Below are 14530 nucleotides of genomic sequence, written 5' to 3' on the forward strand. Positions count from 1 at the left end.
GGACACGCCAGGGGCATGGGCTGGGAGGAGTCTGGGGTGGGGGACAGGAGCTGGGAGGGGTCTGGGGTGGGGGGACAGGAGCTGGGAGGGGTTCTGGGGTGGGACACTCCAGGGACAGGAGCTGGGAGGGGTTCTGGGGTTGGGACACTCCAGGGACACGGGCTGGGAGGGGTCTGGGGTGGGGGGACAGGAGCTGGGAGGGGTTTTGGGGTGGGGGGACAGGAGCTGGGAGGGGTTCTGGGGTGGGACACACCAGGGACAGGAGCTGGGAGAGGTTTTGGGGTTGGCTACACACCAGGGACAGGAGCTGGGAGGGGTTCTGGGGTGGGGGGACAGGAGCTGGGAGGGGTTCTGGGGTGGGACACTCCGGGGGCACGGGCTGGGACGGGTCTGGGGTGGGGGACAGGAGCTGGGAGGGGTTCTGGGGTGGGGGGACAGGAGCTGGGAGGGGTTCTGGGGTGGGGGGACAGGAGTTGGGAGGGGTTCTGGGTTGGGGACACTCCAGGGACAGGAGCTGGGAGGGGTTTTGGGGTGGGGGGACAGGAGCTGGGAGGGGTTCTGGGGTTGGGACACACCGGGGACAGGAGCTGGGAGGGGTTCTGGGGTTGGGGAACAGGAGCTGGGAGGGGTTCTGGGGTGGGGGGACAGGAGCTGGGAGGGATTTTGGGGTGGGGGGACAGGAGCTGGGAGGGGTTCTGGGGATGGGACACACCAGGCACAGGAGCTGGGAGGGGGTCTGGGGTTGGGGGGACAGGAGCTGGGAGGGGGTCTGGGGTGGGGGGACAGGAGCTGGGAGGGATTTTGGGGTGGGGGGACAGGAGCTGGGAGGGGTTCTGGGGATGGGACACACCAGGCACAGGAGCTGGGAGGGGGTCTGGGGTTGGGGGGACAGGAGCTGGGAGGGGTTCTGGGGTGGGGGGACAGGAGCTGGGAGGGATTTTGGGGTGGGGGGACAGGAGCTGGGAGGGGTTCTGGGGATGGGACACACCAGGCACAGGAGCTGGGAGGGGGTCTGGGGTTGGGGGGACAGGAGCTGGGAGGGGTTCTGGGGATGGGACACACCAGGCACAGGAGCTGGGAGGGGGTCTGGGGTGGGGGACAGGAGCTGGGAGGGGGTCTGGGGTGGGGGGACAGGAGCTGGGAGGGGGTCTGGGGTTGGGACACACCAGGGACAGGAGCTGAGGAGAGGTTCTGGGGTGGGACACTCCAGGGACAGGAGCTGGGAGGGGTTTTGGGGTGGGGGGACAGGAGCTGGGAGGGGTCTGGGGTGGGGGGACAGGAGCTGGGAGAGGTCTGGGGTGGGACACACAAGGGACAGGAGCTGAGGAGAGGTTCTGGGGTGGGACACTGCAGGGACAGGAGCTGGGAGGGGTTCTGGGGTGGGGGGACAGGAGCTGTGAGGGGTTCTGGGGATGGGACACGCCAGGGGCACGGGCTGGGAGGGGTCTGGGGTGGGGGACAGGAGCTGGGAGGGGTCTGGGGTGGGGGGACAGGAGCTGGGAGGGGTTCTGGGGTGGGACACTCCAGGGACAGGAGCTGGGAGGGGTTCTGGGGTGGGACACTCCAGGGACACGGGCTGGGAGGGGTCTGGGGTGGGGGGACAGGAGCTGGGAGGGGTCTGGGGTGGGGGGACAGGAGCTGGGAGGGGTTTTGGGGTAGGGGGACAGGAGCTGGGAGGGGTTCTGGGGTGGGGGGACAAGAGCTGGGAGGGGTTTTGGGGTGAGACACTCCAGGGACAGGAGCAGGGAGGGGTTTTGGCGTTGGGGACACACCAGGGACAGGAGCTGGGGTGGGGGTTGGAGATGGGACACACCAGGGACAGGAGCTGGGAGAGGTTTTGGGGTTGGGACACATCAGGGAGGGGAGCTGGGAGGGGTTTTGGGGTTGGGGACACACCAGGGACAGGAGCTGGGAGGTGTTTTGGGGTTGGGACTCACCAGGGACAGGAGCTGGGAGAGGTTTTGGGATTGGGACACACCAGGGACAGGAGCTGGGAGAGGTTTTGGGGTTGGGACACACCAGGGACAGGAGCTGGGAGGGGTTTTGGGGATGTGGGGACAGGAGCTGGGAGGGGTTTTGGGGTGGGACAGGGGACATCTGGGGGTGATGCTGGGAGGGGATGGGGGGGCGGTCTGGGAGGGGATGGGGCCACATGGGACATAGAGTGACAGGACCAGGAGGGATGTTGGGAGGGGACAGGACTTAGTGGGGAGGGGACATGAGGGGAGCAGAAGGACAGGAGGGACATGAAGGGATGGGACTGGGTATGATGGGACCGGGAGGGACGTTGGGAAGGGACAGAATTTAATGGGGAGGGTGGCCAGGGGACAGGAGGGGGTGGGACTGGGAGTGATGGGACCAGAAGGGACCCCCAGAGGGAGAGGGACAGGAGGGATGGGACCAGGAGGGATCTATGGAGGGACAGGCTGAGGAGGGATGTTGGGAGGGGACAGGACTTAGTGGGGAGGGGACATGATGGGGTGGGATTGGGAATGATGGGACCATGAGGGAGACCCCCAGAGGGACAGGGCCAGGAGGGATGGGACTGGGAATGATGGGACTGGGAGGGACCCCCAGAGGGCCAGGGACAAGAGGGATGGGACTGGGAATGATGGGACTGGGAGGGACCCCCAGAGGGACAGGGCCAGGAGGGATGGGACTGGGAATGATGGGACTGGGAGGGACCCCCAGAGGGACAGGGCCAGGAGGGATGGGACTGGGAATGATGGGACTGGGAGGGACCCCCAGAGGGACAGGGCCAGGAGGGATGGGACTGGGAATGATGGGACTGGGAGGGACCCCCAGAGGGACAGGGCCAGGAGGGATGGGACTGGGAATGATGGGACTGAGAGGGATCCCCAGAGGGACAGGAGGGATGGGACTGGGAATGATGGGACTGGGAGGGACCCCAAGAGGGACAGGGCCAGGAGAGATGGGACTGGGAATGATGGGACTGGGAGGGACCCCCAGAGGGACAGGGCCAGGAGGGATGGGACCAGGAGGGACATGGGATGGCGACAGCCCCGTGGCAGGGGCAGGGTGGCCACGGGAGGTGGTGGGACAGGAGCAGGGGGGCCCAGCAGGGCCGGGGGGGTGTGGGGGGTGCAGGGGGGGCGCAGGGGCTGTGACCTGACCCCCTGCCCGCAGCTTTGAGCAGTTCTGCATCAACTACTGCAACGAGAAGCTGCAGCAGCTCTTCATCGAGCTGATCCTGCGGCAGGAGCAGGCCGAGTACCAGCGGGAGGGCATCGCCTGGCAGAGCGTGAGGGGCATGGGGGGCATGGGGGGGGCTTGGGGGCATCGCCTGGCAGAGCGTGAGGGGCATGGGGGGACATGGGGGGGCATGGGGGCATCGCCTGGCAGAGTGTGAGGGGCATGGGGGGGCTTGGGGGGGGCTTGGGGGCATCGCCTGGCAGAGCGTGAGGGGCATGGGGGGCATGGGGGGGGCTTGGGGGGCATGGGGGCATCGCCTGGCAGAGTGTGAGGGGCATGGGGGGCATGGGGGCATCGCCTGGCAGAGCGTGAGGGGCATGGGGGGCATGGGGGGGGCTTGGGGGGCATGGGGGCATCGCCTGGCAGAGTGTGAGGGGCATGGGGGGGCATGGGGGGGGAAAGGGGGGCATGGGGGGGCATGGGGGCATCGCCTGGCAGAGCGTGAGGGGCATGGGGGGACATGGGGGGGCATGGGGGCATCGCCTGGCAGAGCGTGAGGGGCATGGGGGGACATGGGGGGGCATGGGGGGGCATGGGGGCATCGCCTGGCAGAGCGTGAGGGGCATGGGGGGACATGGGGGGACATGGGGGGGCATGGGGGCATCGCCTGGCAGAGCGTGAGGGGCATGGGGGGCATGGGGGGGATGGGGGGCCATGGGGGCATTGCCTGGCAGAGCGTGAGGGGCATGGGGGGGGGAAGGGGGGGCATGGGGGGGCCTGAGGGCATCGCCTGGCAGAGCGTGAGGGGCATGGGGGGGGCATAGGGGGGATGGGGGGCCATGGGGGCATTGCCTGGCAGAGCGTGAGGGGCATGGGGGGGGAAGGGGGGGCAAGGGGGGGCATGAGGGCATCGCCTGGCAGAGCGTGAGGGGCATGGGGGGGGGAAGGGGGGGCATGGGGGGGGCCTGAGGGCATTGCCTGGCAGAGCGTGAGGGGCATGGGGGGCATGGGGGGGGCTTGGGGGGCATGGGGGCATCGCCTGGCAGAGCGTGAGGGGCATGGGGGGCATGGGGGGGGCTTGGGGGGCATGGGGGCATCGCCTGGCAGAGCGTGAGGGGCATGGGGGGGCATGGGGGGGATGGAGGCATCGCCTGGCAGAGCGTGAGGGGCATGGGGGGGGCATGGGGGCATCGCCTGGCAGAGCGTGAGGGGCATGGGGGGCATGGGGGGGCATGGAGGGGCATGGGGGCATCGCCTGGCAGAGCGTGAGGGGCAAGGGGGGGCTTGGGGGGGATGGGGGCATCGCCTGGCAGAGCGTGAGGGGCGTGGGGGGGGCGTGGGGGGGCTTGGGGGAGCAAGGTGGGGCATGGGGGCATCACCTGGTAGAGCGTGAGGGGCATGGGGGGGCATGGGAGGGGCATGGGAGCATCGCCTGGCAGAGCGTGAGGGGCATGGGGGGCATGGGGGGGCAAGGGGGAGCATGGGGGCATCGCCTGGCAGAGCGTGAGGGGCATGGGGGGGCTTGAGGGGGCATGGGGGCATCGCCTGGCAGAGCGTGAGGGGCATGGGGGGCATGGGGGGGCATGGGGGCATCGCCTGGCAGAGCGTGAGGGGCATGGGGGGCATGGGGGGGGCATGGGAGCATCGCCTGGCAGAGCGTGAGGGGCATGGGGGGCATGGGGGGGCAAGGGGGAGCATGGGGGCATCGCCTGGCAGAGCGTGGGGGGCATGGGGGGGGGCATGGGGGGGCATGGGGGGGCATGGGGGGGCATGGGGGCATCGCCTGGCAGAGCGTGAGGGGCATGGGGGGCATGGGGGGGCATGGGGGCATCGCCTGGCAGAGTGTGAGGGGCATGGGGGGGCATCGCCTGGCAGAGCGTGAGGGGCATGTGGGGCATGGTGGGGATGGGGGGGCATCACCTGGCAGAGCGTGGGGGGTCGGGGGGACATGGGGAGGGGCATGGGGGGGCATGGGGGGGGCTTGGGGGGGCATGGGGGGGATGGAGGCATCGCCTGGCAGAGCGTGAGGGGCATGGGGGGCATTGGGGGGGCTTGGGGGCATCGCCTGGCAGAGCATGAGGGGCATGGTGGGGTGTGGGGGGGCATGGGGGGGCATGGGGGCATCGCCTGGCAGAGCGTGAGGGGCATGGGGGGCACGGGGGGGCATGGAGGGGCATGGGGGCATCGCCTGGCAGAGCGTGAGGGGCATGGGGGGCAAGGGGGGCATGGGGGGCATGGGGGCATCGCCTGGCAGAGTGTGAGGGGCATGGGGGGCAAGGGGGGCATGGGGGGCATGGGGGCATCGCCTGGCAGAGTGTGGTGGGAGGCATGGGGGGGGCATGGGGGGGCAAGGGGGGGCATGGCGGGGCATGGGGGCATCGCCTGGCAGAGCGTGAGGGGCATGGGGGGGCTTGAGGGGGGGCATCACCTGGCCAAGGGTGAGGGGATCCAGGGGGGCATCCCCTGGCAGAGCATGGGGTGGGGTGGGGGACACACAGGGGGTGGCATCACCTGTCCCCCGCCGCGTGTGTGCCGCACGCGTCCCCCATGCCCGCTCAGGCCAGGCTTTGGGGTGCATGAGGCCAAATGGGGGTGTGTGTGTGTGGGGGGGGGTATTCATGTGCCCGTGCCCCCCCCGTGCCCCCCCAGATCGAGTACTTCAGCAACGAGCCCATCGTGGAGCTGGTGGAGCAGCCGCACCGGGGGGTCCTGGCGCTGCTGGACGAGGCCTGTCTGGCCGCCGGCACCGTCACCGACCCCCTGTTCCTGTCCTCCATGGACACCCGCCTGGGCCACCACCCCCACTACACCAGCCGCAAGGTGGGGGGGTGGGGGGGCAAAGGGGGTGGTGGGGAGGGGGCTTGGGGGGGTTTATGAAAGGGAGACCCTGTCAGACCCTCCTGGTCACCCTCTGTGAGAAGGGGACCCGCTGGATGGGCGAGGGGAAGGCTGGGGATGATGATGTTGGTCTGCCTGGACTTCAGGAAAGCCTTTGAGTGAGGAACTGGGCGCCACTGGGCTGGACTGGGGGACCCTCAGCTGGGTTAGAAACTGGCTGGATGGGGGGCCCAAAGGGGGGTGGGGAATGGAGCCAAATCCAGCTGGAGGCCAGTCAGGAGTGGCACCCCCAGGGCTCAGTGCTGGGTCCAGCTCTGTTCAGCATCTTTATCAGTGACCTGGGTGAAGGGATGGGATGTTCCCTCAGCCAGTTTGGGGCTGACACTGAGCTGGGAGGACGTGTGGATCTGCCTGAGGGTGGGGAGGGTCCTCAGAGGGACCTGACCAGGCTGGATCCATGGGCTGAGCCCAAGGGGATGAGGTTGAACCAGGCCAAGGGCAGAGTGGACAGCAAAGCTTGTGAGGAGCGGCTGAGGGAGCTGGGGGTGCTGAGCCTGGAGCAGAGGAGGCTGAGGGGAGCCCTTCTCCCCCCTGCCCTGCCCTGCCCTGCCCTGCCCTGCCCTGGCAGGAGGGTGCAGAGAGGTGGGCGATGGTCTCTGCAGCCAGGGGCCAGGAGCTGGGAGGAGGGGCAATGGGCTCAAGCTGCCCCAGGGCAGGGTCAGCTCAGCTGGGAGGGCAAAGTTCTTCCCTGGCAGAGCTGTGGGGCTGTGGCACAGGCTGCCCAGGGAGGGGCTGAGTCCCCAGCCCTGGGGGTGTTTAACAGAGGGGAGATGAGGTGCTCAGGGAGCTGGGGCAGCACAGGACAGGGATGGTTGGACTCCATGGGCTCAAAGGGCTTTTCCAGCCTGGGGACTCTGGGATCCTGTGGGTTAAAGATGAAGGGTTGACCCCCCCCCCTTTGCACCCCCAGCTCTGCCCCACAGACAAGACCATGGAGTTCGACCGGGATTTCAGGATCAAGCACTACGCTGGAGATGTCACGTACGGGGGGTCATGGGGGGGGTCCAGGGTGTTATTGTGAGGATGGGGGCACCAGAGGGGAGTTTGGGAGAGAGTGGGTGGGGGTGGCTGGGATGCTGGGGGTGTCGGGGGTCTTGGTAGGGGGCTGGAGGCGGTGGGGGGGCATGGGGGGGGAGTGGGGCGCTGTGGGAGGTGATTTGGGGTCATGGAGGGGGGGGCATTGGGATGTGGGGTTGGGGGGGTCAGTGGGGACTGTGGGCAGGGGTTGTGGAGTCATGGGGGGTGTTGAAGGGGCCATGGGGGACACTGGGAAGTGATTTGGGGTCATGGAGAGGGGGGCATTGGGATGTGGGGGTGGTGGGGAGCCTTGGGGGGCTGATGGGGGGTCAGATGGGGTTGTGGTGGGGTGGGGGGTCAGTGGGGACTGTGGGCCATGGTTGTGGAGTCTTGAGGGGTGTGGGGGGGCATGGGGGACACTGGGAGGATGTGGAGGGACTGGTGGGGGGTGTCACTTGGGACCATAGGGCTGTAGGGGCTTTTTGGGGGGTCTGGAGTCAACCATGGGGCTTTGGAGAATTGGGGGGGGGGCATGTGGGAGCGGGGTGGGGGGCAAGGGGGGTTGTGGGGGACTGTGGGTCATGGGGGGGCCTCGGGGGTCAGCTGTGGGGGGCACTGGGACCTGTGGACATCAGGAGTGGCCATGGGGTTGGGGGGACCTTGGGAGGACACGGGGGGGGGCACCTGGGACCATAGGGGGGCCATGGGGTGCTGGGGGGGGGTGTCTGCTGGCCATGGGGCTCTGAGCACCCGTGGGGGACTGCATGGGGCCTTGGGGGTGTTTGGGGTTGGGGGGGGGTGTTTGGGGGGTGCTAGGGGGTGTTTAGGGGTGTGTGGGGTGTTTGGGGGATGCTAGGGGGTGTTTGGGGGTGTGTGGAGGTGTTTGGGGGGTGCTAGGGGGTGTTTGGGGGTGTGGGGGTGTTTAGGGGTGTGTGGGGTGTTTGGGGGATGCTAGGGGGTGTTTGGGGGTGTGGGGGGTGTTTGGGGGTGTGGGGGTGTTTGGGTGTGTGTGGCGTGTTTGGGGGGTGCTAGGGGGTGTTTGGGGGTGTGAGGGGTGTTTGGGGGGTGTTGGGGTTGTTTGTGGGGGGGGGTGTTTGGGGGGTGCTAGGGGGTGTTTGGGGGTGTGTGGGGGTGTTTGGGGGGTGCTAGGGGGTGTTTGGGGGTGCTGGGGGGTGTTTGGGGGGTGCTAGGGGTGTTTGGGGTGTGAGGGGTGCTTGGGAGGTGCTGGGTGGTGTTTGGGGTTGTGGGGGGTGTTTGGGGGGTGCTGAGGGGTGTGAGGGGTGTTTGGGGGGTGCTAGGGGGTGTTTGGGTGTGTGTGGGATGTTTGGGGGTGCTAAGGGGTGTCTGGGGGTCCCCTTGAGCCCCTCAGGACATGCCATCACCTGGGGACAGGAGCTGGGATGTCCCCCCCCCAGCTCCCCTGCTCTCCACGGGGACCCTCAGGGACACCCCAAGGTCCCAGAGCAGGGGACCCAGCCCAAACACCTGTGTCCCACGGGGTGCATCTCCTCCCCCCACCCCCAAACACCCCAGGGGGGGGTCTGGAGGAGCCCCCCAACATGGTGTGTCCCCCCCCCTCAGGTACTCAGTGGAGGGTTTCCTGGACAAGAACAAGGACACCCTCTTCCAGGACTTCAAGAGGCTCCTCTACAACAGGTTGGGGACGCAGTGAGGGACACCAGGGGGTGGTGGGGGTGCTGGTTGGGGGGTGCCCCTGGGTGCTGGGGACCCACAGGCTGGCTGTCCCCAGCGCTGACCCCGTGCTGAGTGCCATGTGGCCCGAGGGCGAGCAGAGCATCACCGAGGTGACCAAGCGCCCGCTGACCGCCGGCACGCTCTTCAAGAACTCCATCGTGGCCCTGGTGGAGAACCTGGCCTCCAAGGTAGGGGGGCTGGGGACAGGGGGGCCCTGAGCCAGCCAGAACGTCCCCAACCCACCTTGGGGTGGCCCTGGGACAGAGGGGTGTGGCCTCAAGCCACGTGGGCATGTCCCCAAGCCAGCCAAGGTGTCCCCAAGCCAGCCTGGCACATCCCTCAGCTGAGATGTCCCCAAGCCAGCCTGGCATGTCCCTCAGTCAGCCAAGATGTCCCCAAGCCAACCTGGCACATCCCTCAGCTGAGATGTCCCCAAGCCAGCCTGGCATGTCTCTAGCCCATCTAGGGATGTCTCTGAGTCAGCCAAGGTGTCCCCAAGCCACATGGACACATCCCTGAACCATCTGAGATGTCCCCAAACCATCTGAGATGTCCCCAGGCCAGCTGAGATGTCCCCAAGGCATGTGGGCACGTCCCTGAGCCATCTGAGATGTCCCCAGGCCTGCTGAGATGTCCCCAAGCCACATGGGCACGTCCCTGAGCCAGCTGAGATGTCCCCAAGCCCGCTGAGATGTCCCCAAGCCACGTGGGCACATCCCTGAGCCAGCTGAGATGTCCCCAAGCCTGCTGAGATGTCCCCAGGCCAGCTGAGATGTCCCCAAGCCACGTGGGCACATCCATGAGCCATCTGAGATGTCCCCAAGCCTGCTGAGATGTCCCCAGGCCAGCTGAGATGTCCCCAGGCCAGCTGAGATTTCCCCAAGCCACGTGGGCACATCCATGAGCCATCTGAGATGTCCCCAAGCCCACTGAGATGTCCCCAAGCCCGCTGAGCTCTCCCAAGCCCCCCCTACAATCCCCCCCTGGGTGCCTGGCTCCCCACGGGCTGGGTGCCAGCGCGGTGCCACTGTCCCCACGTCCCCCCCAGGAGCCCTACTACGTGCGCTGCATCAAGCCCAACGACCAGAAGTCGCCGGGGCTCTTCGACGAGGAGCGCTGCCGCCACCAGGTCTCCTACCTGGGGCTGCTGGAGAACGTCCGCGTGCGCCGCGCCGGCTTCGCCTACCGCCAGCCCTACCAGCGCTTCCTGCAGCGGTACCGCCCACAGCCACCCCCTTCTCCCCAGCCCCAGCATGTCCCCAGGCCAGCCTGGCGTGGCCCTGCACCAACCTGAGATGTCCCCGTGCCAACCTGGCATGTCCCCAAGCCAGCCAAGATGTCCCCAAGCCAGCTCAGAAGTCCCCAAGCCAGCCTGGCGTGTCCCTGCACCAACCTGAGATGTCTCCATGCCAACCTGGCATGTCCCCAAGCCAGCTGAGATGTCTCTAGCCCATCTAGGGATGTCTCTGAGCCAGTCAGGATGTCCCCAACCTGTCTTGGGATGGCCCTGGGACAGCTGGGTATGGCCTCAAGCCACGTGGGCATGTCCCCAAGCCAGCTGAGATGTCCCTGGCCCAGCTGAGATGTCCCCAAGCCAGCCTGGCACATCCCTGAGTCAGCCAAGATGTCCCCAAGCCTGCTGAGATGTCCCCAAGTCAGCCAAGATGTCCCTAAGCCAGCTCAGAAGTCCCCAAGCCAGCCTGGCGTGTCCCTGCACCAACCTGAGATGTCTCCATGCCAACCTGGCATGTCCCCAAGCCAGCTGAGATGTCTCTAGCCCATCTAGGGATGTCCCCAAGCCAGGCTGGCATGTCTCTAGCCCATCTAGGGATGTCCCTGAGCCAGTCAGGATGTCCCCAACCCATCTTGGGATGGCCCTGGGACAGCTGGGTATGGCCTCAAGCCACGTGGGCATGTCCCCAAGCCAGCTGGGATGTCCCTGAGTCAGCCAAGGTGTCCCCATGCCAGCCGAGATGTCCCCATACCAGCCTGGCATGTCTCTGAGCCAGCCAAGATGTCCCCAAGCTAGCTGAGATGTCCCTGAGTCAGCCAAGGTGTCCCCATGCCAGCTGAGATGTCCCCAAGCCAGCTGAGATGTCCCCATACCAGCCTGGCATGTCTCTGAGCCAGCCGAGATGTCCCCAAGCCAGCCGAGATGTCCCCAAGCCAGCCGAGATGTCTCCATGCCAGCCTGGCATGTCCCTGGGCCAGCCAAGATGTCCCCAAGCTAGCTGAGATGTCCCTGAGTCAGCCAAGGTGTCCCCATGCCAGCTGAGATGTCCCCATGCCAGCCTGGCACGTCCCTGAGTCAGCCAAGATGTCCCCATGCCAGCCTGGCATGTCCCCAAGCCAGCTGGGATGTCCCCAAGCCAGCCGAGATGTCCCCTTCCCCCCCTTCCCCAGGTACAAGATGACCTGTGAGTACACCTGGCCCAACCACCTGATGGGCACGGACCGGGAGGCGGCGCGGGCGCTGCTGGAGCAGCACGGCTTCCAGGACGACGTGGCCTACGGCCACACCAAGGTCTTCATCCGCACGCCCCGCACCCTCTTCAGCCTCGAGCAGCAGCGGGCGCAGCTCATCCCCATCATCGTGCTGCTGCTGCAGAAGGTGGGTGCCCGGCCCCCCTCGGGTGCTGGGCTGGGGGGCTGGAGGGTAGAGATGTGCTGAGAGGGGGTTTGGGGGGTCTTGGGCTGTGCTGAGAGGGGTTTGGGGGTCTTGGGCTGTGCTGAGAGGGGTCTTGGGCTGTGCTGAGAGGGGTTTGGGGGTCTTGGGCTGTGCTGAGAGGGGGTTTGGGCTGTGCTGAGAGGGGTTTGGGGGTCTTGGGCCGTGCTGAGAAGGGTTTGGGGGTCTTGGGCTGTGCTGAGAGGGGTTTGGGCTGTGCTAAGAGGGGGTTTGGGGGTCTTGGGCCGTGCTGAGAAGGGTTTGGGGGTCTTGGGCTGTGCTGAGAGGGGTTTGGGCTGTGCTGAGAGGGGGTTTGGGGGTCTTGGGCCGTGCTGAGAAGGGTTTGGGGGTCTTGGGCCGTGCTGAGAGGGGTTTGGGATGTGCTGAGAGGGATTTGGGGGTCTTGGGCTGTGCTGAGGAGGGTTTGGGGGTCTTGGGCTGTGCTGAGAAGGGTTTGGGCTGTGCTGAGAGGGGTTTGGGGGTCTTGGGCTGTGCTGAGGGGGGTTTGGGGGTCTTGGGTCATGTTGAGAGGAGTTTGGGCTGTGCTGAGAGGGATTTGGGGGTCTTGAGCTGTGCTGAGATGGGATCTGGGGGTTTTGGGCCATGCTGAGAGGGGTTTGGGGGTCTTGGGCTGTGCTGAGAGGGGTTTGGGGGTCTTGGGTTGTGGTGAGAGGAAACTGGGGGTCTTGGGCTGTGCTGAGAAGAGGATCTGGGGGTCTTGGGCTGTGCTGAGATGGATTTGGGGGTCTTGGGTCATGTTGAGAGGGGTTTGGGCTGTGCTGAGAGGGGTTTGGGGGTCTTGGGCTGTGCTGAGAGGGGTTTGGGGGTCTTGGGTTGTGCTGAGGGGGGTTTAGGAGTCTTGGGCTGTGCTGAGAGGAGGATCTGAGGGTCTTGGGCTGTGCTGAGAGGGATTTGAGGGTCTTGGTTCATGTTGAGAGGGGTTTGGGCTGTGCTGAGAGGGATTTGGGGGTCTTGAGCTGTGCTGAGATGGGATCTGGGGGTCTTGGTCCATGCTGAGAGGAGTTTAGGGGTCTTGAGTTGTGCTGAGAGGAAACTGGGCTGTGCTGAGAGGGATCTGGGGGTGTTGGGCTCTGCAGAGAGGGGTTTGGGGGTCTTGGGCTGTGTTGAGATGGGATCTGGGGGTCTTGGGACATGCTGAGGCGGGGTTTGGGCCATGGTGAGAGGGATCTGGGGGTCTTGGGCTGTGCTGAGGGGGATCTGGGGGTCTTGGGCCATGCCAAGAGGGATCTGGGGGTCTGACTGCTGGGAGGGATCTGGGGGTCTTGGGTTGTCCTGAGAGGGATCTGGGGGTCTTGGGCTGAGCTGAGAGGGGTCTGGGGGTCTTGGTGACACCACCTTACCTCAGAGCCAGCACCGTGTCCCAGTGCCCAGGAGGGGTGACCATACCCTGGGGCGCATCCAGCCCGGGATTTGGGGCTCCCCAGCAGTGACACGGGCTTGTGGGGACCCCCCATGCTCTGCCTGTGCCAAGAGCCACTGCAGGGCTTGGGGGGGGACACACACACAGCAAGGTGTGGGGCAGGGAATGGGTCTCTATGGGACCCCCAGGACGGCCGTGGGGTGGGATGTGGGGCTGGCACAGGGCAGAGCGCCGGGCGTTGGGTTTGGGGGGGTGGGGGGAGGAGAAACAGCATTTTGGGCTCCTCCTGGAGCCCCTGAGCACCCACTCGGGGGGGGAGGGGGGGGGATGGATCCACGGGGCAGCACCCCACTGACGCCCCGCGCTCGGCAGGCCTGGCGCGGCGCCCTGGCACGGCGCCGGTGCCGCTACCTGCGTGCGGCCTACACCATCATGGCGTACTACAAGCGGCACAAGGTGAAGGCCTACCTGCTGGAGCTGCTGAGGCGCTTCCAGCCCGTCCGGACCCTCCCCGATTTCGGCAAGAGCGTGGCCTGGCCAGAGCCCCCCGCCGTGCTGGCGCAGTTCCAGGATGCCACCCAACGGCTCTTCCGCAGGTGCCGGCCCGGATCCCAGCTTGGGATGGGGGATCAGAGGATCCCAGACTGGGCTGGGGTGGGAGGGACCCCGAGGGTCCCAGAGCTCCAACCCCCTGCTACAGGCAGGGCCACCAACCTCCAGGCCTGGAGCTACACAAGGGTGCCCAGGGCCCCAGCCAACCTGGCCTGGAACACCCCCAGGGACGGGGCACCCACCCCCTCTCTGGGCAGCCCCTTCCAGCCCCTCACCACTCTCTCTGCACAGAACTTCCCCCCAGTCTCTCCTCTCCCCCTTCCCTCCTCCAGCTTCACTCCAGCCCCTTGTCCTGCCAGTCTCTGCCCTTCCCAAGAGCTGATTCCCCTCCTGTTCCTGGGGTCCCTTCAGGGACGGGGAGGCTGCACTGAGGTCCCCCCACAGCCTTCTCTTCTCCAGGCTGACCCAGCCCAGCTCCCTCAGCCTCTCTCCCTAGGGGAGCTGCTCCAGCCCTCTGAGCATCCCCGGGGCTCCTCTGACCCCTCTCCAACAGCCCCACATCTTCCTTGTGCTGGGCCCCAGCTCTGGAGGGATGGGGGGCAGGGAACAGGGGTGGGGGGCAGGGAACAGGGGTGGGGGACAGGGATGGGGACAGGAGTGGGTGGTGGCACAGGCTGGGTGTCCCCCATGCAGGTGGCGAGCGCGTCAGGTGGTGAAGAACATCCCCCCCTCGGAGATGGGGCAGATCCGCGCCAAGGTGGCGGCCATGGGGGTGCTGGAGGGGGTGCGCAAGGACTGGGGGTGCCAGCGCAGCTGGGCGCAGGATTACCTCTCCTCGGTAAGCGCCGGGTGGGGGGCTTGGGGGGCACCCCGGGGTGTCACCCCTGTGTGCTCCCCCTGCCCCATCATGAACCCCAGGGCACATGCTGCCCCGTGCTGAGGTGCCCCCAGCATTGTGGTGACCCCATGTTGGGTGTACCCCAGCCTAGGGTGGTCCCGTGCCCCACACTCGGGTATCCCCCACACTGGGGTGTCCCACCAGCCCAGGGTGCCCCTACACCCCAGTCCAGGGTGCCCCCCAGTCAAGGTGCCCCCATGCCTGGGTATCCCCCACACTAGGGTGCCCCTACGCCCCACACTGGGGTGTCCCCCAGCCCAAAGTGCCCCCA

The 14530-nt window shown here is 67.0% G+C and overlaps 1 protein-coding gene across 1 annotated transcript in view; it reads left to right on the plus strand.

Moving 5' to 3' along the window:
• Window positions 1–14530, plus strand: part of MYO1G (myosin IG) — a gene marked incomplete at its 5' end in the record, with an annotated part of 29189 nt that overhangs the window by 12125 nt on the left and 2534 nt on the right. The window contains 9 exons of the mRNA XM_084280151.1: window positions 3148–3262; window positions 5803–5973; window positions 6962–7032; window positions 8650–8724; window positions 8819–8951; window positions 9812–9978; window positions 11167–11374; window positions 13182–13405; window positions 14055–14199. Of these exons, the coding sequence (XP_084136277.1) occupies window positions 3148–3262; window positions 5803–5973; window positions 6962–7032; window positions 8650–8724; window positions 8819–8951; window positions 9812–9978; window positions 11167–11374; window positions 13182–13405; window positions 14055–14199 (1309 nt within the window). The remainder of the gene's footprint in view (window positions 1–3147; window positions 3263–5802; window positions 5974–6961; window positions 7033–8649; window positions 8725–8818; window positions 8952–9811; window positions 9979–11166; window positions 11375–13181; window positions 13406–14054; window positions 14200–14530) is intronic.

Source organism: Gallinula chloropus (genome assembly GCF_964237585.1).
Source record: "Gallinula chloropus genome assembly, chromosome: 2".
Taxonomy (NCBI): Eukaryota; Metazoa; Chordata; class Aves; order Gruiformes; family Rallidae; genus Gallinula; species Gallinula chloropus.